Source organism: Budorcas taxicolor, chromosome 1 (genome assembly GCF_023091745.1).
Source record: "Budorcas taxicolor isolate Tak-1 chromosome 1, Takin1.1, whole genome shotgun sequence".
Taxonomy (NCBI): Eukaryota; Metazoa; Chordata; class Mammalia; order Artiodactyla; family Bovidae; genus Budorcas; species Budorcas taxicolor.
Genome location: NC_068910.1, coordinates 146,352,507 through 146,377,650, shown reverse-complemented (window position 1 = coordinate 146,377,650; position 25,144 = coordinate 146,352,507). Strand labels below are relative to the sequence as shown.

The following is a 25,144-nucleotide window of genomic DNA, read 5'->3' as shown; positions in this document are numbered from 1 at the left end:
TATTTTTCTCTTTATATAAACTCCAACAATATATATCTCAAAAATTATTCTAAATTGAACTACAATTCAAAGCACATTCTAAAAGTTTTTTTTATTTGTTTTTGGTTTACTTTTTACAATGAAAACTTGTACTATATTCATTCAAGATTCCTCTGTTAGAACTTTTGGTAATTTTGCTTGGGTTCCTTGGCAAAAACATTGTAAAAACCAATTCACTCACATCACCCTGAAGGACAATAACCTAAGCCTATTTGTTTCCTTATATGACAAAGGATTGCTAGATTAATGCCCCTCCAGATTCTTGATCTGCCAAGTGCTGTGCAAGATGTTCGCGGGTGCACAGAGTATCTGTTGAATGAAGGGTCCACAAGACTTCCTAAGTAAGTAAACAAGTTGCTTACTTGTTTATTAACTTGATTAAGATATAATTCACATACCATACAGTTCATACATTTAGGGTATACAACTCAATGGTTTTAAGTAGATTTACAGAGTTATGCAACCATCAGAACAATAATTTCAGAACATTTTCATTAATCCAGAAAGAAACTCTGTACCCATCAGCAGCCACACCCTGTTCCCTACCCCCAATCATTCAGCCTTTGGCAAACTGTAATCTGCTTTCTATCTCAATAGATTTGCCTATGTTCTCATTTAGCTAATATTTTCAAGATTCATCATGTTGTAGTATGTATTAGCATTTCTCTTCTTTTTATGACTAAATAATACCCTACTGTATGGCCAGTTTACATTTTATTTAGGCATTCATCAGTTGATGGACACTTGGATTGTTTCCAATTTGGGGCTGTTACGAATAGTTCTGCTCTAAACATTTGTGTACAAGTTATTGGGTTGACTAGCCCCTCAACTTTTAACCAAACAAGGCAAAAAGTAAAAAGAGAAGAATTCTTATAACAAAATTACACAAATTTTGTTTTTCAATAATTTTAGACTTGTCAGGATTCAACCATTTCATACTCAACATCACAAAGGCTTCCCATGACCAGGAAACTGGTATTATTCCTTTATCACAGAATTAGAGGAGGTTAGATACCTGAGATTCCCATCTTACACTAAGTTAACAAGTTAACAAGTGTAATTTGCTGTTGTTGTTCATCACTCAGTTATGTCCTGTTCTGCGACCTCAAGGACTGCAGCACTCCAGGCTTCCCTGTCCTTCACAATCTCCTAGAGATCACTTTCCATTACTGCTGCTTGAATAGAAGGGTAAATGAAGACATCTAGTGGTCTTGAGGAAATTGTCATCAGACATTACTGAGCCTCTTACAAGCAGCAAGGACAACTGTACGCATGGGCCTTGGACAGAAATGATGATATTGAGTGTGACTTTTTAAGCTCCTTTGACTCCCCATTCTGGTCTGAAGTATGTGGTTTCCTCACTAACTCCCAACTGTGTTTTGCTTAAGTTTCAACACCCTTCTGCCATTGAAACTTTGCCCCTGGCCTCCCCCTGGGCAGCTTTCCAAGTTCACGCGTACAGACCCCTACTGCGGACCCTACCCTGCCAACTGTCTTCACTTTACCTCTGAGACTCTGAACTGAAGCTTTTATCACAGGCTTCCTTGCTGGATAAATGCCCCTCCAGGTTTTAGGTCTGTTAAGTGTTGTGCAAGATGCTTAGGGGTGAACAATGAGGATCTATTGATGGAGGGTCCATAATATTTCCTATCACTGCCACGTGTGTGAGGATGAAAGACTCAACATGAATTTATGCATTTATCAATTAATAATTGATGACATATTTCTCAAATGATCAAGGAACTGGGAACCTCAACTTATTCCTGAGCCTCTCTCCTTAGTTATTACAATGTTAACACAAATTTATTCAGTGCAATTGAAATCATTTATCTGATACAGACAGATCGCTGGCATAAGAAGCACATTCCTGAAGATTTGACCCATTAGAATCATCAGACAGAAGATCCAAAGAGGGGTTTTAGCCAACTGATTATTCCTTTCATTTTGTATTTCAGAGCAATCTTACTTTGGATCTCCTTGGATTAGTTTCTGTGAAATTCAGTGAGCGTTGCCTGATGCCAGCAGGTAAGGCAAAACCTGAAAGGCTGAATCACAGTTTACTTCTGGGGGGTCCTGCCAAGCTTTGCCACTCTTCCAGAGGAAGGTTTCCCTGGGAAGCCAGTTTTTTAAGATAGTCGCAAGGCTCCAGTTGGGGAATATCAGGATTCTGCCTGTGGTATTTCTGCAACTTCTCTAGCACCATGGGCAACCCAACTGTGGAAGCGTAGAACATGGGCCCACCCTTGTGCCTTGGCCATCCATACCCGTGCAAATAGATAACATCAATGTGCTCTGGGGTAGCTGCCATCCCTTCTTCCAAGATGCGAAATGCCTCATTGATGAGTGAATATAGGCAGCGCTCAAGGATCTCATCCTGGCTAATGATACGTGGTTTGATGTGATACGTTTCCCTGTACTGTGCCAGAAATTGGGAAAGCCAGGGATCAGGTTTGTGAATCCTTCCCAGAGGCTTATCATAAAGGTACCAACCCTTACCTGTCTTCTGACCAAACCGTCCTGACTCACACAGCATATCAGGAATTGGGCAATATCTCCGGCCACCTCGCTTCCGGGCAGAACTTCCTGGAGGCAATGTAGGTCCAGTAAGACCTTGCCCTTTGCGGGATTTCCAACCTATATCCAACCCAGCAAGATCAGACACTCTAAAAGGTCCCATTTTAAAACCAAACTCTTCCAGCACCTCATCTATCTCCTCTGGTTTACTGCCTTCTTCTAATAAGAAGTATGTCTGATCATAATAAGACCTCAGCATTCGATTCCCAACAAATCCAAAACAATTGCCTACAACTACTCCAATCTTCTTAATCTTTTTTGATAAATTCATAACCGTGGCAATGGTGGTGGGGGAAGAGAATCGGCTGGGAATAACCTCTAACAACTTCATGACATGAGCTGGTGAGAAGAAGTGGGTGCCAATAACCAAGTGAGGACGGTCACTGGAAGAAGCCATCTCATCAATGTCCAGGGCTGAAGTGCTGGTGCATAAAAATGCTTCTGGCTTGCATATAGCTGATAGTTCAGCAAAGACACGCTTCTTCAGGTTCATTTCCTCATATACTGCTTCAATGACTAAATCTACACCACTGAGCTCTTTCATAGATGTAGTTAACCTGGGTTTTGGTCCTGACCAAGGGTGGCCACTCTGCTGCATTTTGGATGCTTCCTTTTCCAAGATGGAGGTTATTATCTTGCTTGCAGTCTCTAGCTGCTTCTTGTCTGATTCTACAGCAATCACAGGGATCTGGGCCTTTGCAAAAGAAATGACAATGCCTCGGCCCATTGTTCCTAAGCCTGTAGGTAAAAGTGAAAGAGAAGAAGAAAGAGTCAATGGTATTGGAAAATAGGAAATTATTCAGTGAATGGAAGGTTTCTGTGGAAACGTGGCATTCAAAGACAGCAACTCAAGGACTACAGGTAGATTGAATACTAGTTAATGTTAGGAACTGTATTAGGTGCTCCAGGGGGTATAACAATAAAAAGGATCCACACACACACACTATTCGAAATAGTAAACAAGTTCAGCAAGACTGTAGGGTGCAAGATCAATATATAAAAATCAATTGTATTTCTATAATAAACAATATGAAATTGAGAAAACAATTCCACTTTTAATAGCATTAAAAAGAACAAAATACTTCGGAATAAATTTGAGGAAGAACTTTAAGACTTGTGCATGAGAAACCAAAGAACATTACTGAAAGAAATGAAAGGAAACCTAAATAAATTGAAAGATACCCCATGTTCGTGGATCAGGAGACAATATTGTTAAGATGGCAATACTACCCAAGTAAATCTGCAGATTCAGTGCAATAACTATCAAAAGTCCAACTGGTATTGTGCAGAAATTAACAAGCTGAATCTAAAAGTCATATAGAAGTACAAGAAATGAAGAATAGCCAAAACAGTATAGAAAAAAAAAAAGAACAAAGTTTTAAGAGTCATTCTTCCCAATTTCAAAACTTTTGACAAATCTACAGTATTCAAGACAGTGTGATAGTGGCATAAAGGACAGACATATAGATCAGTGAGATAGAACTGAGAGTCTACAAATAAATTCATACACGTATGGAAAATCAATTTTTAACAAAGGTGCCAATATAATCCAGTGGGGAAAGAATAGACTTTTTCAACAAGCGGTGCTGGGACAACTGGATATTCACACGTAAAAGAATGATGTTGAACTTCTACTTCACACCATACATAAAAATTAACTTAAAATGATCAAACACCAAAGTAAGAGCTAAAACTATAAAACTCTTATGAGGAAATCTTCATGAGCTCGGATTACGCAATGATTTCTTGGAAATGACATCAATAACACAAGCAATAAAAGAAAAAAAAAACAGATAAATTGGACATCATTAAAATTAAAAACTTCTGTGTTTCAAAGGACACAAAAAAACAAGTGAAAAAAACCCACAGGATGGGAAAGAATATTTTCAAATCATATACCTGAATTTAAAATTAGGCAGAGGATCTAATAAACGTTTCTCCAAGGAAGATATACAAATGGCCAATAAGCATATAAAGAGATGCCTAACATAACCAGTTATTTTGGAAATACAGATCAAAATCCCAGTGAACTACCACTTCATACCCACAAGGATAGCCATAATTAAAAAGACAGATAGTAACAAGCTCTGGTGAGAATATGGAGAAATTGATTCATTGATTCACTGATGGCAGATTGTAAAGTGGTGCTGTTGCTGTAGAAGACAAGGTGGAGGTTCCTCAAAATGTCTAACATGGAGTTGCCATATGAGTAGGCAAGTAGGTGATTATATACATAATTCAAGAGAAATGGAGACATACGTCCACACAAAACTTATAGACAAATATTCATAGCAGCATTATTCAAAATAGCCAGAAAAAAGAAAGAAGCCAGGGACTTCCCTGGTGGTCCAGTGGCTAAGACTCCATGCTCCCAGTGCAGGGGCCTGGGTTTAAACCCTTCTCAGGTCCCATAAGCTGCAATTAAGAGTTCACATCCTCACATACCTCAACAAAGTTAGAAGATCCTGTGTGCTGCAACTAAGACCAGGCGCAGCCAAATAAGTAAAATTAAATTAAAAAGAAGCAGCAAGCCAAATGTCCATCAACATGAATAAACAAAAGGTAGCATCTCTTTCTGGGGCTACTCAGTTGGTTTCAGTGGTAAAGAATTCACCTGCAAAGGCAGGAGACACAGGTTGGACCCCTAGGTCAGGACGATGCCCCAGGGAAGGGCATGACAACCCACTGCAGTATTCTTGCCTGGAGAATCCCACGGACAGAGGACCCTGGCGGGCTACAGTCCATAGGGTCCAAAAAAATCAGATATGACTGAGCATGCATGGACAATATATCTCTCCTTTGGAAAAATCACTCAGCTGTAAAGTAAATGATATATCCTATAGTGTGGATGGGCCTTAAAAAACATTATGCTAAGTTAAAGTTGGACACAAAAAGTTACATGTTATATGATTCCATTTGTATGAAATGTTCAAAATAGGGAAATCAGTAGAGACAGAAAATTGATTAGTAGTTGCCAGGAGCTGGGAGGAAGGGCAATGAGGAATGACTGCTAATGGGTACAGGGTTTCTTTTTAGGGTGATGAAAAGGTTCTAAAATTGTTTGTGGCATACTTCCCTGGCAATCCAGTGGTTAAGACTGCACACTTCCGATGCAGGGGACATGGGTTCAATCCCTGGTCGGGGAAATAAGATCCCACAGGCCATGGGGCACAGCCAAAAAACTAAAACAAAAATTTTTTTTCCAGTCTGAAAAAGTAAAATAAAATTGTGGCAATGGTTGGACAACTTTACAAATATCTAAAAACAACCAGTGTGCTCCTTTTTTGGTGACGTTGTTACTATGTATTTTAAAAATGTTTTATGATAAGATACATATAACATAAAACTTAACACCATAACCATTTTTATGTGTACAGTTCAGCGGTATTAAGCACATTCACAAAGCTGTGTAACCAGCACCATCTTGCACCATCTATCTCTAGAACTCTTCTCATCCTGTAGAACTGAAACTGTGCTCATTAAACCAGAACTCCCCATTTCTCTTCCTGGCAATCATCATTCTACACTCTATAATTGTGAGTACTCTAGATACCTCATATAAGTGGAATCAAATAGTATTTGTCCTTTTGTGACTAGCTCATTTCACTTAGCAGAAGAGCCTCAGGTTTATTCATGTAGTATGTGTTAGAATTCCCCACCTTTTAAGGCTGAATATTATCCCTTTGTATCCTTTGTATATGTACATATGTAGCACATTTTGTGTATCATTCATCTGTCAATGGACATTTGGGTTGCCATTATGCCACTATTGAGAATAATTCTGCTATGTACATGAGTGGACAAATATCTGTTTGAGTTCTTGCCTTCAATTCTTTTGGATATGCCCAGAAGTGGAATTGTTGGATTGTATGATAATTCTATTTTTAATTTTTGAAGAAACTGTTTTTCATAGCAGCTACACCATTTTATGTTGAATTTTACTCTTTAAATGGGTCAATTTTATCACATAGGAGTTTCATCTCAAGAAAACTGTAATTAAAAATCTGTGTAGTACCAACCCTCAAGGCTTCCCTGATGGCTCAGATGTTAAAGAATCTGCCTGCAATGCAGGAGACCAGGGTTCAATCCCTGGGTTGGGAGGATCCTTTGGAGAAGGATATGGTCACTCATTCCAGTATTCTTGCCTAGAGAATTCCATGGACAGAGGAGCCTGGTGGCCTGCAGTCCATGGGGTCACAAAGAGATGGACACAACTGAGTGACTAACACTAACACAACCCTCAAGGATCTTATAATCTAGCGATGGGAAGAAGAAAAGTTCACAAGTATTCACCATGTAAGGTAAGGTACGTGATGAGAGAAGTTCTTTGGTGCTTTAAAGGAAAGATATTATTTTTGGTTAGATGAGTCAAGAAAAGCTTCAAGATAAGGAAGAAATATTTAAAGAAAGGTCATACTGAAACAGTATGAAATGATGAACCACCTGGCTGGGGAAGAGAAAAGGAAAGTGAGAAATATTTTAAAGAAAGGCAAGAAGAATGGAAAATAAAGAAAAATTATTTGATGGCAAATATGTTGCCGTTTCTTCCCCATACCGTTTCATTTTCGTCTTGGGCACATAGGAGGCTGTACTTTCTAGACCTGCTATAAGCCAGTAGGGCCTGTAACTAATTCTGGTTGAGGAAATGGGGGAAGGGTGATGTGGGATCACTACTGGCCCCTAAAATCTTCTAAAAGATCCTTCATTACCACCTGGGTACAGAGGATGCAGAGATCAACTCTGAGGACTTGGAGGAGACCCTAGAGCAGGTGTTGGCCTGCAGGTCACATCCAGGCCCACTGCCTGCTTCTAACTGCCTGTGAGCTAAGAATGGTTTTATGTTTTAAATAGTTGAAAATTAAAGAGTAAGAATATTTTGTGACACCTGAAAATGATATCAAGTTCAAATTTCAATGTCCATAAATAAAGTGTTACTGGAATCAATCACACTGATTTGTTTTTATATGGTCTGTGGGTATACTCGTCCTCAACAGCAGAGTCGAGTAGTCGCAGTAGAGAACATAAGGCCCCCAAAGCCAAAAACATTTACTGTCTAGCACTTTACAGAAAGTTTGCTGACCCTTGTCCAGGAGAATGGTAGAGCCACTAGTTGGAAAGAACCTGATTTTAGAATTATCTTGAGAGTGAGGAGGAAATGCATCTTTATTGTGTTAAGCTGTTGAGACTGTTATCTGTTACAGCAGCAGCTTATCTGTTACCTGACCAACCTGCTGTGGATGAAACAGTTCAGTGAAAGCTATGTACATATTACTCTTCTGCACGTCACATTGACTAGCTTTAGGTCTTTTTTAAAAAATTGAAGTATAGTTGATTTACAATATTACATTAGTGTTAGGTATATAACATAGTGATTCAGATTTTTATAGATTATATTCCATTTAAAGTTATCATAAAATATTGGTCATATTATCTGTGCTGTATAGTATATCCTTCTAACTTATTTATTACATATATAATAATTTATACCTCTTAATCCCTTGTGAGGATTGGTTTTGAATATATTATATTATCAATCATTAGAAATTATTGATTTAGTTCCTCTGGAATATATTTAATTTTTAAATCATATTAAATTATTTAATACATATATTGAATTATTTAAAACAGTTTTGCAAATTTACTAAACATCTGTGTTTCACTCAGTAACAAGAAGGCTGGATAGCTCTCACTGCTGTAGCAGCTTGTATCCTAAACTTTAGCCTGCATAAACCAGAGGTAGAGTTGACGGTTCAAAACCCTGGCCCTCTGGCTTTCAGTCCCAAGCTTCATATAAAATTCCTACCAATCCTTGTGGGCTGCCATCTATGGGGTCGCACAGAGTTGGACACGACTGCAGCTTAGCAGCAGCAGCAGCAGAGAGTACAATCTCACAGGAACAATAAGGACTCATGAGAAGTTTACGTGAAAGAGCTTCGTACAGTACAACAGATGATGACACAGTGACACAGATGATGGCACTGAACACAGCAGAGAAGGAAAGCCACCTGTGAGGGCGGAGCACAGCTCCTCGCATTCCCCTCACAGAGCAGGGCTGCTGAAGGACCTCTGCAGCCCCAAATAGCTCATAGTCCTAACCACAGAGTGGGCCAGACTAATGCTTTCTAGAAGTGTCTTAGCTATAATTTTACTCACTTCCTTGTAAGCGTGAAAACTTCCATGTTAAATTACCTTATACTATTAATAGTGAAGCTTAAAAAAAAAAAAACTTAAAGCTTATTGAGTGTTCATAAGGAACATATTAGAAATGCGTTAAAGCATTTTGCATGTATTAACTCTTAATCCTCACCACAACCCTATGCGTTAAGTCCTATCATTTAACCCACTTTACAAATGAGCAACCTGAAGATGTAAGTAACTTTCCTGAGGTCTGATACCTAGCAAGTAGGTGTGCTGGGGTCTCAACCCAGGTCATGTGAAGAGCCTGCATCCTTAACGTATAGAATATATGGCATGAACACAGGAGCCTGGTGGGCTGCAGTCCATGGGGTCGCAAAGAGTCGGACACGACTGAGCAACTTCCCTTTCACTTTTCACTTTCATGCATTGGAGAAGGAAATGGCAACCCACTCCAGGGTTCTTGCCTGGAGAATCCCAGGGACGGGGGAGCCTGGTGGGCTGCCGTCTATGGAGTCGCACAGAGTTGGACATGACTGAAGCGACTTAGCAGCAGCTTAGCAGCAAGTAGAAATAGAAGGATGGGAAGGATTTTTAAGAGCAGTCGGTTGAGTTATAGTCCTACCCCACGCCTTCAGCATGTGACTTGGAGTCACTATACTCAGAGTCCTAGTTTCCAAATTCTTCAAGTTGGGAATGTGACTGCTTGAAGCTCTGATCTCATGAGTTTTGGTGAAGATCAAATCAGACAAAGCATGTAACAGCTCTCTGTAGGAGTTGCTACTTCTACAAAGTAGAAGGCTATAAGGTGCTAGCCTTTTCACTCCTATAAGAGAACCTGGAAACAGAACTTGGACCTTTTTTTTAATATATTTTTGTTTACATATTTGTGGTTATGCTGGGTTTTCATTGCTTTGTGTGGGCTTTTCTCTAGTTGCAGTGAGTGAGGGCTGTTCTCTAGCTGTGGTGCACGGGCTTCTCACTGTGGTGGCTTCTCTTGCTGTGGAGCACAGGCTTTAGAGCATTGCTCAATAGTTGCAGTTCCTAGAATCTAGAGCACAGGCTCCGTAGTTGTGGTGCAGGGGCTTAGCTTCTCTCATGGGATCATCCCAGACCAGGAAGCGAACCTACATTCCCTGCACTGGCAAGTGGATTCTTTACCACTGAACCACCAGGGAAGCCTGAACTTGGGCCCTTGAAATGCAGCTTTTAACCTAACGCAGAATTATCCTTGCTGCTCTTCTGATTAATAAACAATGTCTCGTTGGGGGGGGCGGGCGGGGGAGAAGTATCAGTTATTATTTGAGATCTTCATTTCTATAAACTGATATTTTTTCATTTAATCACTAAAAATATACACGAAACCAGTAACTGTTTCCTTCAAAAAGTTCTTCACTATCTTCTCACAACCTTGTGGTCTCAAAGTTCTCAAGAAAGTAGGGCTGAAAGACCAAGCTTTTCACTGTTGGTAATTATGTCTTCATAGGTCAATACTGTATGTATATTGAATTTAGTTTCCTAAATTTTCCTCACTAAACACACACAGACAGGGACCAGGAGTCCTGTTCCTGGACCAAGTCACTGCCTTTAACTACCCTGGAATTAAACATTGTCAAGAATCCCTTCTACTCAAAGTAAATAAAGGATAAGGAATGCTTTGACTACTGGCTCTTCAGTGTCTAGTCAACAGCAGTCTTCTCCCCTTCCGACAGCCCTGAGAGCCCAGGCGAGGTGAAAGAAAGTGGACTTGCAGTGGTGCCAACCCACTGTGAGAGCACAGGCTCACTGACGCGCAAACCTGGGCTCATCGGGGCTGGGGTTTTCCTGGGGGCCCAATGAAAGGACGACGAGTCATGGCTTCTGAGGATGTAGGCAAGAGAGTAGCTGAAGTGATGATTGGAAATGAAAACTGAATAGAGAAAGAAGTAAAGATTAAAAGAGCTTATCAAGTAACACATGCAGTTGGAATAACTGAGAAAGGGATGTGGAGAAACACAAGGTTGTAGTGAAAAAGCTCACATTTCAGTGGTGCAGAAATGTTCAGGGTGAGGCCCAAAGTGTGGGTCACGGAAGTGAAGTGAGGCGAATGTCACTGGATCTGAGGAGGCGAAGGAACCCGGAAGCAACAGCGCTGGATGGATTCTCCACACAGGGGACGAGGACAACAAGGACAGCAGGACTGGGGCCAAAGCGGATAACCGTGAGCCAGGCACTGAAATGAGGGCCAAGGCAGGGGAGCGCGGACAGCGATGAGGAGGGATAGAGCAGGCGGGGAGACGGCAGCAAAACAGAGGAAGTGTCCAGAAAGGGGTCACGGTCTGAGAGGGGAAGTGGGAGGTGGCAGCGCAGTCCAGGGAGTGTGGGAAGAAGCAACAGCCTTCTCGAGAGGGCTTCAGGAGAAGCAAGTGCCCAGGGTAAGTCAGGTTTCAGGCAGGACACAGAGGGACAGCCACTGTGAACCAGATGAGGCTGTGGGCGCATTCCAGAGGACATGGGGCACAGAGGGAGGCTGCGTCACCAAGACCAAGGCGGGCAGAGCAGGAAGCGGATAAACATGACGAAGGGGGAAACGACCAGCTCTCACTTTATTTTCATCCACATTGTCTTCTATATAGTTTAGAAGCTTTTGCAAATATTTTTCAGAACAATGTGGTGTATACTTAAAAAAAAACTTGAACTTATAAACATTCCATGCCAGATACAAACCTGAAGTCTTTTTAAAAAGCTCACGATAAGGAAACAGGGAAATTCTCAAATGATGGTTGACAAACACGATACTGATAAAGAGTTTTTACTATTATTCTGTATTAATTTTTCTTGGCTTGAAGGAATACAGGAAAGAAGAAACAGGTAAGTACATAACTAGAAACAAATATCGGTGTTGCTGAAGGAATATAAAAAGGTACAATCAGTTCTTTGCCATACTATTTATCCAGCTCCTTAAAAAATCACAAGTGAACAGAGTCAGTGCTACAAGGAGCACAGTATGTTTGTGTTGAAGACGTACTACTTTATTTCCAAATTTCACTGAGACAGCTTCAGACTAAGAAAATGTAGAGAAGGCTCTTTCATTCACACTGCACCGGTGCTAGAGAGCTTGGTGAAGATTAAGAAAGTTGGTGCTTTTAGTAAACTTTGGACCTCCTCTCCCAGAAGACTGTATACAGGCTAATACATACCATACTCCACTTACTATTTCAGGGGATTTGGAATCCACCCAAGACCATTCTTGGGCCAAGACTAAGACTAAGTGAAGTTTAGGATAGTGGCCCAAATAAGCCATTCGGAGAGCTAGCTTCTGAGGAAAGAAGGCATTTTGTTTGAGAAATTTTCAAGGGGAAAAAGTAAGGAAGCCCATGTTTCAGGTAAAGATGAATTTGGGGATAGTGGCTTTGAATCAGGAGAAGTGAATGGATGCAAGGACCAGAAAGACACAACCTTCATTCCCAATCCCTAGCTATAGGAGTGACAGGCCACACCTTGAAATGTGGTACACATCATAATCTTGCTGGGAAACCCAGGGATGAGAGACATGTAAGAGGCAGAAATGAGTTTAAAAATGCCCAGAGTCTGGAATCACACAGATGTAGCATTAGAGGACTTGGGTTTAATTAGTTCACTGTTGAGAAGGCCTAGTGTTTCTAAGCCTCATATGCAAAGATAGTTCATGGGCTGGGGTGAAAATTAAGTTAACTAAAAAAGTGATATGTTCAGCAAAGAGCCTGGCATGTAGTGGCCCAAAGCAAATGGTAGTACTTGGCAAATGTAGATTTGGGGAGTGACATTGCTCATGTTCTTACCGAGAACGCCAACAGAGGAGATGGGCCGTCCCGACGTTGTTTTCCAGGAAGCCCCGGAGGGAGTGGACCATTTATTTGCCATCCTCTCAGCAAAGAAAGCATATTGCAGGGCCTTGGCCTGCCCTGAGGTATTAAGGTACAGGCCCAGCTCCTTTTCCTTCTTGCTGCCCATGTCATATGGATATTGGACAGCAGCCTGGACTGCTCGGACACAGGCCTCTGGAGACAGCCACCCAGGGTACCGCTTCCGCACCTGCAGAAAGGCTTCACTGAAAATGGCGTCCATGTTGGGCAAGCTTGGGACTGGCATGTTGCAGATTCTGCGGGATTCTGGAGATTGATCTAAAAGAAATAAGAAAGAAAATTTGGAACTGTTAACTTATATCAAAGGCTCGTGCGTATATAATAATAAATACTATTTAAGATAGCTTTCCATTAAATGATTAATTAATGTGTTTTTAAAAATCTTTTTAATTGGAGGAAAATTGCTTTAAAATGTTGTGTTGGTTTCTACCCTACAATATCGAGAACCAGTCATAATTATACATACATATATATAAATATATATATATATATCCCTCTTAGGCCTCCCTCCCCTCCCCTCTAAACTTCCCTCCTGGCCCCTATTCCCCTCAGCCACACCGAGTGCCAGGCTGGGCTCCCTATGTCATATGGCAGCTTCCTGCTAGCTATCTCACACATGATAGCGTATATATGTCAACACTACTTTCTCAATTCATCCCACCAACTCCTTCCCCTGTTGTGTCCACAGGTCCATTCTCTATGTCTGTCTCTATGCCCTTCTTGAAAATAGGTTCATCAGTACCATTTTTCTAGATTCCAGATATATGCATTAACATATGGTATTTGTTTTTCTCTCTGTCTTACTTCACTCCTTATACTAGGCTCTAGGTTCATCCACCTCACTACAACTGACTCAGTTGTCAAGATATTTAATGTAACACTAATAACAAAATCTCTGACATCTTTGCAACTTAGCCCCATAAGATAGAATTTAATAGATTCAAAGCAATTTCAAGTTACCTAATAGAGGCATAAAGGTTACATCTTCCTTTTACTTCAAGGCCAAGATAATAGATAGATTAGTTATATTAATCTGCCAGTGAGCTTAAGGAAAATAGTTCTGAGTTAATAATATTTTAGGTTCAAAATAATTTCAATTCCATTCTTAACAGTAACAAAAACTTTAAAGTACCTAGAAAAGGAGACAGTATAATATTGCCACAAAGATAGACATACAAATCAATGGAAAAAACTGAGTTAAGAAATAAACCCTTACAATCATCACCAATTGATTTCCAACATGGGTGCCAAAACAATTTAATGAGGGAAAGGAGAGTTTTTTTTAAACGAACAAAGCTGAGGACAACCGAATATTCACATGAAATAAGTAAACAGGTCCTTACCTAGCACCACATATAAAAATTAACTCAAATATGGGCCATAAATCTAAATTGAAGAGTTAAAACTATAAGACTTTCTTAAAAAAATAAGAAAAATCTTTATGACATTTGGTTAGGCAAAGTATTCTTAGCACAATCCACAAAAGAAAAAAATTCATTAAGTTGGACTTCATCAAAATTAAAGACTTTTGTACTTCAAAGAACATCATTAAGAAAATGAAATGATAAACCATAGACTAGGAGAAAATACTTGCATGGTAGGCAAAATAACATGCTCCCCAAACATCTACTTCCTAATCCGCAGAACCTGAGAATGTATTATCTTACATGGCAAAGAAACTCTACAGATATAATTAAGGTTAAAGACTTTGAGATGTGATGTTTACCCTGTATTATCCAGGTAGGCCCAATCTAAATTCATGAACCCTTAAAAGAGGAGAGCCTCTCTCAGCTGTAGTGAGAGAGGAAGAGTCAGAGAGATACCACACAGAAAGTTCTTTTGCTGACAGTGTGGCTTTGAAGATGGAGGAAGGGGACCAAGAGCCACTCCTCTAGGCTAGGAATGGCCATCAGTTTACAACCAGCAAAAACATGGAGACCTTGGTCCCACAACAGAAGTACTGAATTCTGCCCACAACTCAAGTGAGCAATAAACAGATTCTCCCCAAGAACTTTCAGAAAGAAGTGCAATTGTTGACAGTTGGGTTCAGTCCAGTGAGACCCCTACCAGACTTCAGATCTGTAGATAGATAAGATAATACATTTGCATTGTTTAAACTGCTGAGCTTGTTGAGCTTGTTATATCAAGCAACAGACAATGAATACAACTTGCATATCAAATATCTAATGAAGTATCTACATCCAGAGTATATAAAGGTCTATAAGGCAAAGAACTCAGTTTTTAAAATGGGTGAAAACTTGAATGGATATTTCACCAAAGAGCATATGTGTGTGTGTGTGTTAGTCACTCAGTCATGTCCAACCCTTTGTAGCCCATGGACTGTTGTCCACCAGGCTCCTCTGTCCATGGGATTTTCCAGGCAAGAATACTGGAGTGGGGTTGCCACTCCCTTCTCCAAGGGATCTTCCCAACCCAGGGACGGAACCCGGGTTCCCTGCACTGCAGGCAGATTCTTAATCATCTGAGCCACAATTGTTCGGTTATCCTGTGAGTTAGCCAATCTTCAGTTTATGGGCTCCCCTGCTGGTTCAGACAGTAAAAAATCTGCCTGCAATGCAGGAGACCCAGGTATGATTCCTGGGTCAGGAAGATCCCTGGCAAAGGGAAAGCCTACCCACTCCAGTACTCTTACCTGGAGAATTCCATGGACAGAGGAGGCTGGCAGTATATAGTCCATGGAGTCGCAAAGAGTAGGACAGGACTGAGTGACCAACACTTTTACTTTTTTTCAAGCTCAGCAGAGAAAGAAGACCTTTCCAGGGCCTACAGCTGATTTAATTTCCTAGTGGCCCATAAGAGAGATGAGAACAGATAGTGGGGAGAGGGAAGTGGGGGGAGAGGATCGAGTGGATGAGGAAAGAGGTCAGAGCTGTCAGTTTTGTGGCACCTGACAACAGGTGGCTAGTACAGTCTTTGTGGGGACAGGGCTTAGATGGGTATCTTAGAGCTGGATCTGTCCTTGTAACGCTGCCACCAGCCCCACCATCACAGGGGCTGATTCTCAACATCATAGTGCACATCAGAGTTATTTTCGGACTTTTAAAGATGACCATGCTCCACTGTGAACTCAGTTAAGATTCTTTAAGGGTGGGGCCTGGACATGAGTATTTTTAAAAAATTTAATAGGTGATTTTGGGACTTCCCTGGTGGTCCAATGGCTAAGACTCCATGCTTAGAGGGGGCCCAGGTTTGATCCCTGGTCAAGGAACTAGATCCCACATGCTACAACTAAAGATCCCACATGCCACGACAAAGACCTGGTACAGTCAAAAAAAAAAAAAAATTCAATAGTTGCTTTTGAGTTATAGCCTTTTGGAGGTCCAAGAGCAAAGCATTTATCAGCCACCATATCAGAAGTCATCTGCAGCTCCTGGCTACTTTGACCTGGCAGAGATTGAAGAGAGAAGAGAAAGGAAAAAAAGGAAGAAGAAAATGCTTAATGGTGTGCAGTAATTTTAGCCAATTGGCACACTTCTAGTATCCCAGGGATACTCAGAACCTCTGAGACCTCAGACAGGCATTTGGGGATCCCCCACAGCACTTGTCCAGACCAAACTAAGCATATCTATTGGAGAGTGTTGGATCAGGGCATAACTGTTAGGAGGTTTTTCCCTGCTCAATTTCCTATCCTTTTTGTTCTGTGGCTGTAATTGAAGGATGCTATTATTTTACAACTTCATTTTATTCCCACAAAATTATTCAGAATTTCCCCTTTGGGTCTACAGGTATGGTGTTTTCAAAGTGCATTTCTTATATACATGTTAGTTCTAAAGTGTGAGGCAAGTGTGAGCAGGTCAGAACCAGCACTAGCTCCCCAGGAAAATGGGAAAGAGAGGAGCTAATTAATGATTCAAGTATGCTTATAATTGAATTCTTTCCCTGACCCATTCATATTTTTTTCTTAATTCTGTGAAGTTATCTAAGGCAGAAGTTTTCATTTAGAAAATAAGTGAATCATATGCCTCAAGGAGGAAAAAGAGATGATTATTTTCCCTTTTTCCTTTCTAGTAAGCTGACAAGAAGAGATTTTCTCTCTCTAGGATAAAGAGACACAATGTACAGTGTGCAGTTTACAAAAATGGTTTCCGAAGACATACAGGACTCTCTCTAGCTCAGATAAATAGACTCTCTCTCACAGAAGCTCTGCAAAGAACAGACAGAACAACTGCACTTTTTCTGGGCTTGAGGGGTTCCCCAAAGAACTGCTGCTGCTGCTGCTAAGTCGCTTCAGTCGCATCTGGGACTCTGTGTGATTCCATAGACGGCAGCCCACCAGGCTCCGCTGTCCCTGGGATTCTCCAGGCAAGAACACTGGAGTGGGTTGCCTTTTCCTTCTCCAACACATGAAAGTGAAAAGTGAAAATGAAGTTTCTCAGTCGTGTCCGACTCCTAGCGACCCCATGGACTGCAGCCTACCAGGCTCCTCCGTCCATGGAATTTGTCAGGCAAGAGTACTGGAGTGGGGTGCCATCGCCTTCTCTGCCCCAAAGAACTGGGGTACATAAAAAAGAAGCCCGATTTAGATACGTGCTTAGGCTTCCTAGGTAAGGCAGTGTCACTGTGCTTTTGTGAAACATGTTTATGCAAATGTTCACAGAGAGTAAAAATAAATTACAAACAGCAAAAGATAAAATAGAAGAGAAAGACAGATGAAACCACCAAGATTTTTTTTAAGTCACAAAATCCAAATGAACAAACAGATCAAGGTCTTTGAGCAGAATAAGAATCGCTAAAAATGCCTATCACAGCCCAGGGCAGTGACAGGAATAGGACCAGGGTTTGCTGGAGGGACAAAACCAGAGCACTGGGTTCCTGAGCTGAGGCTCCCACTTGGATGTCCCCTGTGCTCATCTTCAGCTAACAGCACACACTTTCAGCTTCATGCCAGAATCACACTCGTGGGAACAAGGGGTTCTTACTCCATTTGGGAACAAGCAGGCTGCTGGCCAAATGCAAATAAACCGCATTTGACAGGACCCTCCCCTCCCGAGTTCAGCCAAAGCAATCTGGTTTGGCCAAGCAACTGAATTGCTCTGCTAAATCCATTGCACTGCAGTCATCAGGGAGGCTTCGTGTAACAAGAGCATTAAGATACATGAAGCTAATTAACTTCCACAGTCAACTCTCTAGGATGTGTGTTAAATTTATAGAGAAACTTGAAGCTACTGCCCAAATCATATTTTTAGATATATATGTTAACCTCTTACAAACTGGCTCCAAAACTGCAATTTTTTTCAAAACTGATTCCAATTGCAACACTGACCACTGGAAATTTCCTTCCTTTTCAATTTGCCTATTGCATGTGGAAACTAAATAAGAATTCTCTCTCTCTCTCCCTTTTTTTTTTTAGACTCATACTTTACTACTACAGCTTTAAAAAACTTCTTTTAATTGGAGGATAATTGCTTTACAATATTGTGTTGGTTTCTGCCATACATCAACATGAATCATATATAAATAAGTGTTCTTAATCCTTTCTTTTTGTTCTTTTTGTAGGTCAACATTTCAGCAGTGCCAGTTGAGGGTAATGATGGGGATGAGAATAGGTTGAATTAATGAAATATTTTTACAAATGGATAAAGAACTCAAAAATTTTACATGTACTTTTAAAAATTGAGATTTAGTTCACATACTATGAAAGTCACCGTTTCAAAGTTTATAATTCAGGAGTTTTTAGTATATTCACAAGGTACGCAACCACACATGTATGTTTTTCAACTATGCCTTTCAGACTGCTTTACTAATATTTTTAAGTTAAAGAACATCACGAACCTCAAAAACATCATGCTAAGTGAGAGAAACCAGACACAAAAGATCACATGCTATATGAAATTCTAAAAAAACAAGACTATAGTAACAGAAAACAGGCCAGTGGTCATATGTGGCCAAGCGCAGGGGAAGGAATCTACTTAAAATGGGCAGGAGCATACTTTTTAGAGCGACTGAACCATATCTTGATTGTAGCAGGGCCGCACAACTGTACATTACTACAAAAATTCATCAAATTGCTACGTTTAAACTGGGTGACTTTTACGGTGTGTAAATTACACCTCAAGCTGGAAAAATCAAAACCAAAGCAAAAATCATTTATGAAATTTTGGGGCGGAAACAAGTTATTTTCATTTTTGTGTATTTTCTTTACATTTTTGTCAGCATTCATAACACACTATGTAGCTCTAAGTATAAAATCGGGAAGATCCCCTGGAGGTGGGCATGGCAACCCACTCCAGTATTCTTGCCTGGAGAATCCCCATGGACAGAGGAGCCTGGCGGGCTGCAGTCCATGAGGCCGCCAAGAGTCGGGCACGGCTGAGCGACAGCACAGCACATGTGTAATTTTGTATTTAGACACTTTTGGATCACCATTTCACATTTCTACCAAGTTTTGATGATTATAATTTAAGATACACAATTGTCCAAAGCCCATAACCATTCCCCTACTGTTAACAGGTAAATTACCAAATTTTAAAGCAAATGATTTCTCTTCAATATTTGGATGCCACCAAGTGGACAAACTGTGTAATAATTTTACTGAGATTGAGTAGGCCATTTTATACATTAAAAAAAATAATACTTCAATGTTAAAATTTTTATTTAAAATTAATTTTAAAATTTTTATTAATTGTAAGATATAAATGATTATGATTTTATTCATTTTAAAATAAATTGTTTTATTAATTATAAGATTATTGTATAAATGTACCAGACCATGATCCCCATCTATCTCTTGAAGTAACTTAACTCTCAAATCTGAATTTCCAGAAGTCAAAGAAAAGAACTTCCTGTTGAAATCATGTCCTTAACAAACGAAAACCACAGGTGAGAAATGATAGACATGGGTCTATCTTAAACCCCAAACCAAAAACCATTTAGGGACCCCCCAAATGCAAACAGCCTTTCCTGTAGGCCAATTGACTTCTAACAAAACAATAAGTGCTCTCAGGAGGCACAACAAAACCAGATGAAACTGTGGTGAAGATTATCTGGAAAGAAGAGAAGACAGCAGGAAACTCATTCCCCTTAGTGCAAAGCCTCGCTAACTCTCTTTAGAGTCACCCGTATTTTCTCCTCACAGTCCCTGGCCTCTCCAGTTTAAGCTTTCACTATTGAAATGAAACAGTAACTGGTTAGAGCCACAAAAAGAAGGATTATTTCAGGGAAGTGTTTGGTCCCTGCCAGCGTGGACAAAAGAATGACTTTTTCAGAGAGGCCTTTGAATGACACTGAGCCATTACCTACCACCAACTGGGGAGATGAACACACTGCTCTGCCTGTAGCCCAACATTCCTTCCAATTATTTTTTCTGACTCTCTTTAACCCTCTCCATCTTGCTGCCAACCTCCATAAATTGAAAAGGAACATTTTTTTAAAGAAAGAAAAAAAAAACCATCTAGGAATGTCATAAGTCCATGACGTGAGAAACCAGTGAGAGGGAGAAAACTGGGCTCACTGAGTCAGAACCATGGCTTTATTGTGGCAGATTATACAGCCTGCCTTCTAATTGCTGAAGTGTTTGTTTGCATGGCTTTTCTTATTCTTTTTTTTTTTCTTTTTTAAATGTTTTGGCCATACCACAAGGCACATGGGATCTTGGTTCCCCGACTCTCTCCGATGAGAACCTGCATTGCAAACAGAGTCTCAACCACTGGACCACCAAGGGAAGTCCTGCTTGGTTCTTCTTAAATTTCAATTGTACTTATTAATAGAACATATACTCATTCAATAAAAATTCAAAAGGTACAGAAGAATAAAAAGAGACATCTCCTCTGACTGCTTCTGCTGGCTAGCTAGCCCCATTCTCAGAGGCAACCATCAATCTTTTCTTGTGAATCCTTACAGAAGTATCCTATACATAAACAAACAGTTACAAACACACCTTCTCCCTATATAGACATTCAGTCCCCCCTTTTCTGTTATACAAATGTTGAACTACTGTATACATGATTCTTTTATTTTATTTTAATTGGAGGCTAATTACCTTACAATATTATAGTGGTTTTTGCCATACATTGACATGAATCAGCCATGGGTGTACATGTGTTCCCCATCCTGAACCCCCTCCCACCTCCCTCCCCATCCCACCCCTCAGGGTAATCCCAGTGCACCAGCCCTGAGCACCCTGACTCATACATCGAACCTGGACTGGTGATCTGCTTCACATATGATAATATACAGGTTTCAATGCTATTCTCTCAAATCATCCCACCCTCGCCTTCTCCCACAGAGTCCAAAAGTCTGTTCTTTACATCTGTGTCTCTTTTGCTGTCTCACATACAGGGTCATCGTTACCATCTTTCTAAATTTCATGTATATGCATTAATATACTGTATTGGTGTTTTTCTTTCTGACTTACTTCGCTCTGTATAATAGACTCCAGTTTCATCCACCTCATTAGAACTGATTCAAATGCATGCTTTTTAATGGCTGAGTAATATTCCATTGTGTATATATACCACTGCTTTCTTATCCATTTTTCTGCCGATGGACATCTAGGTTGCTTCCATGTCCTGGCTATTGTAAACAGTGCTACAGTGAACATTCGGGTACACGTGTCTCTTTCAATTCTGGTTTCCTCGGTGTGTATACGCAGCAGTGGGATTGCTGGGTCATATGGCAGTTCTATTTCCAGTTTTTAAAGGAATCTCCACACTGTTCTCCATAGTGGCTATACTAGTTTGCGTTCCCATCAACAGTGTAAGAGGGTTCCTTTTCCTCCACACCCTCTCCAGCATTTATTGCTTGTAGACTTTTTGATAGCAGCCATTCTGACTGGGTGAGATGGTACCTCATTGTGGTTTTGATTTGTATTTCTCTGATAATGAGTGATGTTGAGTATCTTTTCATGTGTTTGTTAGCCATCGGTATAGCTTCTTTGGAGAAATGTCTGTTTAGTTCTTTGGCCCATTTTTTCATTGGGTCGCTTATTTTTCTGGAATTGAGCTGCAGGAGTTGCTTGTATATTTTTGAGATTAATTCTTTGTCAGTTGCCTCATTTGCTATTATTTTCTCCCATTCTGAAGGCTGTCTTTTCACCTTGCTTATAGTTTCCTTTGTTCTGTAAAAGCTTTTAATGAGGTCCCATTTGTTTATGTTTGCTTTTATTTCCATTACTCTGGGAGGTGGGTCATAAAGGATCCTGCTATGATTACATCAGAGTGTTTTGCCTATGTTTTCCTCTAGGAGTTTTATAGTTTCTGGTCTTACATTTAGATCTTTAATCCATTTTGAGTTTATTTTTGTGTATGGTGTTAGAGAGCATTCTAGTTTCATTCTTTTACAAGTGGTTGACAGTTTTCCCAGCACCACTTAATAAAGAGATTATCTTTTCTCCATAGTATATTCTTGCCTCCTAAGATGTCCATAGGTGCATGGTTTTTCTATTTTGCTCCACTGATCTATGTTTCTGTCTTTGTGCCAGTATACATGATTCTTTTTTCATTTAACAATACAATATATACTATGGCAATCAAACCATGTCAATACATAGAGTTTCTCATTCAGTTTATTTTTTATTTTTGTATACATAAGTTTAAGTTTAATCGCTCAGTCGTGTCCGACTCTTTGAGACCCCATGGACTATAGCCGACCAGGCACCTCCATCCACGGGATTTTCCAGGCAAGAGTACTGGAGTGGACTGCATTTCCTTCTCCAGAGGATCTTCCCAACCCAGGGATCGAACCCGAGTTTCCCACATTGTAGGCAGAGGCTTTACCATCTGAGCCACCAGGGAAGTATATATATATCAGTTCAGTTCAGTTCAGTTGCTCAGTCCGACTCTTTGCGACCCCATAGACTGCAGCACACCAGGCCTCCCTGTCCATCATCAACTCCTGGAGTTCACTCAAACTCATGTCCATTGAGTCGGTGATGCCATCCAACCATCTCATCCTCTGTTGTCCCCTTCTCCTCCTGCCCCCAATCCCTCCCAGCATCAGAGTCTTTTCCAATGAGTCAGTTCTTTGCATCAGGTGGCCAGAGTATTGGAGTTTCAGCTTCAACATCAGTCTTCCAATGAACACCCAGGACTGATTTCCTTTAGGATGGACTGGCTGGATCTCCTTGCAGTCCAAGGGACTCTCAAGAGTCTTCTCCAACACCACAGTTCAAAAGCATCAGTTCTTAGGTGCTCAGCTGTCTTTATAGTCCAACTCTCACATCCATACATGACTACTGGAAAAACCATAGCCTTGACTAGATGGATCTTTGTTGGCAAAGTAATGTCTCTGCTTTTTAACATGCTGTCTAGGTTGGTCATCGGAGAAGGCAATGGCAACCCACTCCAGTACTCTGGCCAGGAAAATCCCATGGACAGAGGAGCCTAGTAGGCTGCAGTCCATGGGGTCACTAAGAGTCGGGATACGACTGAGCAACTTCACTTTCTTTTATCACTTTCATGCATTGGAGAGAAGGCAATGGCAACCCACTCTAGTGCTCTTGCCTGGAGAATCCCAGGGACGGGAGCCTGGTGGGCTGCCGTCTATGGGGTCGCACAGAGTTGGACACAACTGAAGGGACTTAGCAGCAGCTAGGTTGGTCATAATTTTCCTTTCAAGGAGTAAACGTCTTTTAATTTCATGGCTGCAATCACGATCTGCAGTGATTTAGAGCCCCCCAAAATAAAGTCTGCCACTGTTTCCAATGTTTCTCCATCTATTTGCCACAAAGCGATGGGACCAGATGCCATGATCTTAGTTTTCTGAATGTTGAGCTTTAAACCAACTTTTTCCACTCTCCTCTTTCACTTTCAAGAGGAGCCTCAACTAAGAGGCTCTTTAGTTTCTCTTCACTTTCTGCCATAAGGGTCATGTCAATGGCAACCCACTCCAGTACTCTTGCCTGGAAAATCCCATGGACGGAGGAGCCTGGTAGGCTGCAGTCTGTGGGGTCCCTAAGAATTGGACATGACTGAAGTGACTTAGCAGCAGAATCTGCATATCTGAGATATTGATATTTCTCCCAGCAATCTTGATTCCAGCTTGTGCTTCATCCAGCCCAGCGTTTCTCATGATGTACTCTGCATGAAGTTAAATAATCAGGGTGACAATATACAGCCTTGACATACTCCTTTCCCAATTCGGAACCAGTCTGTTGTTCTATGTCCAGTTCTAACTGTTGCTTCCTGACCTGCATATAGGTTTCCTAAGAGGCAGGTCAGGTAGTCTGGCATTCCCATCTCTTGGAGAATTTTTCATAGTTTATTTGATCCACACAGTCAAAGGCTTTGGCATAGTCAATCAAGCATAAATAGATATTTTTCTGGAACTCTCTTGCTTTTTCCATGATCCAGCAGATGTTGGCAATTTGATCTCTGGTTCCTCTGCCTTTTCTAAAACCAGCTTGAACATCAGGGAGTTCACTGTTCATGTATTGCTGAAGCCTGACTTGGAGAATTTTGAGCATTACTTTACTAGCGTGTGAGATGAGTGCAATTGTGCGGTAGTTTGAGCATTCTTTGGCATTGCCTTTCTTTGGGATTGGAATGAAAACTGACCTTTTCCAGTCCTGTGGCCACTGCTGAGTTTTCCAAATTTGCTGGCATATTGAGTGCAGCACTTTCACAGCATTATCTTTCAGGATTTGAAACAGCTCAACTGGAATTCCATCACCTCCACTAGCTTTGTTTGTAGTGATGCTTCCTAAGGCCCACTTGACTTCACATTCTAGGATGTCTGGCTCTAGGTAGTGATCACACCATAGTGATTATCTGGGTTGTGAAGATCTTTTTTGAACAGCTTTTCTGTGTATTCTTGCCACCTCTTAATATCTTCTGCCCTGTTAGGTCCATACCATTTCTGTCCTTTGTTGAGCCCATCTTTGCATGAAATGTTCCCTTGGTATCTCTAATTTTCTGAAGATATCTCTAGTCTTTCCCACTCTATTTTCCTCTATTTCTTTGCACCAATCACTGAGGAAGGCTTTCTTATCTCTCCTTGCTATTCTTTGGAATTCTGCATTCAGATGCTTATATCTTTCCTTTTCTCCTTTTTTTTTTTTTTGCTTCTCTTCTTTTTACAGCTATTTGTAAGGCCTCCTCAGACAGCCATTTTGCTTTTTTGCATTTCTTTTTCTTGGGGATGATCTTGCTTCCTGTCTCCTGTACAATGTCATGAATTTCTGTCCATAGTTCATCAGGCACTCTATCAGATGTAGTCCCTTAAATCTATTTCTCACTTCTACTGTATAATCATCAGGGATTTGATTTAGATCATACATGAATGGTTTAGTGGTTTTCCCTACGTTCTTCAATTTAAGTCTGAATTTGGCAATAAGGAGTTCATGATCTTGAGCCACAGTCAGCTCCCAGTCTTGTTTTCGCTGACTGTATAGAGCTTCTCCATCTTTGGCTGCAAAAAATATAATCAATCTGATTTTGGTGTTGACCATCTGGTGATGTCCATGTGTAGAGTCTTCCCTTGTGTTGTTGGAAGAGGTTGTTTGCTATGACCAATGTATTCTCTTGGCAGAACTCTATTAGCCTTTGTCTGGCTTC

At 40.7% G+C, this 25,144-nt stretch overlaps 1 protein-coding gene across 1 annotated transcript in view; it reads right to left on the bottom strand.

The window, feature by feature from the left end:
* Positions 1–513: 513 nt before the first annotated feature.
* EHHADH (enoyl-CoA hydratase and 3-hydroxyacyl CoA dehydrogenase) overlaps positions 514–25,144 on the bottom strand; it is a 66,149-nt gene continuing 41,518 nt past the window's right edge. The window contains exons 6-7 of the mRNA XM_052647324.1: positions 12,549–12,890; positions 514–3,351 (exon numbers count right to left, since the gene is read on the bottom strand). Of these exons, the coding sequence (XP_052503284.1) occupies positions 2,090–3,351; positions 12,549–12,890 (1,604 nt within the window). The 3' untranslated portion in view covers positions 514–2,089. The remainder of the gene's footprint in view (positions 3,352–12,548; positions 12,891–25,144) is intronic.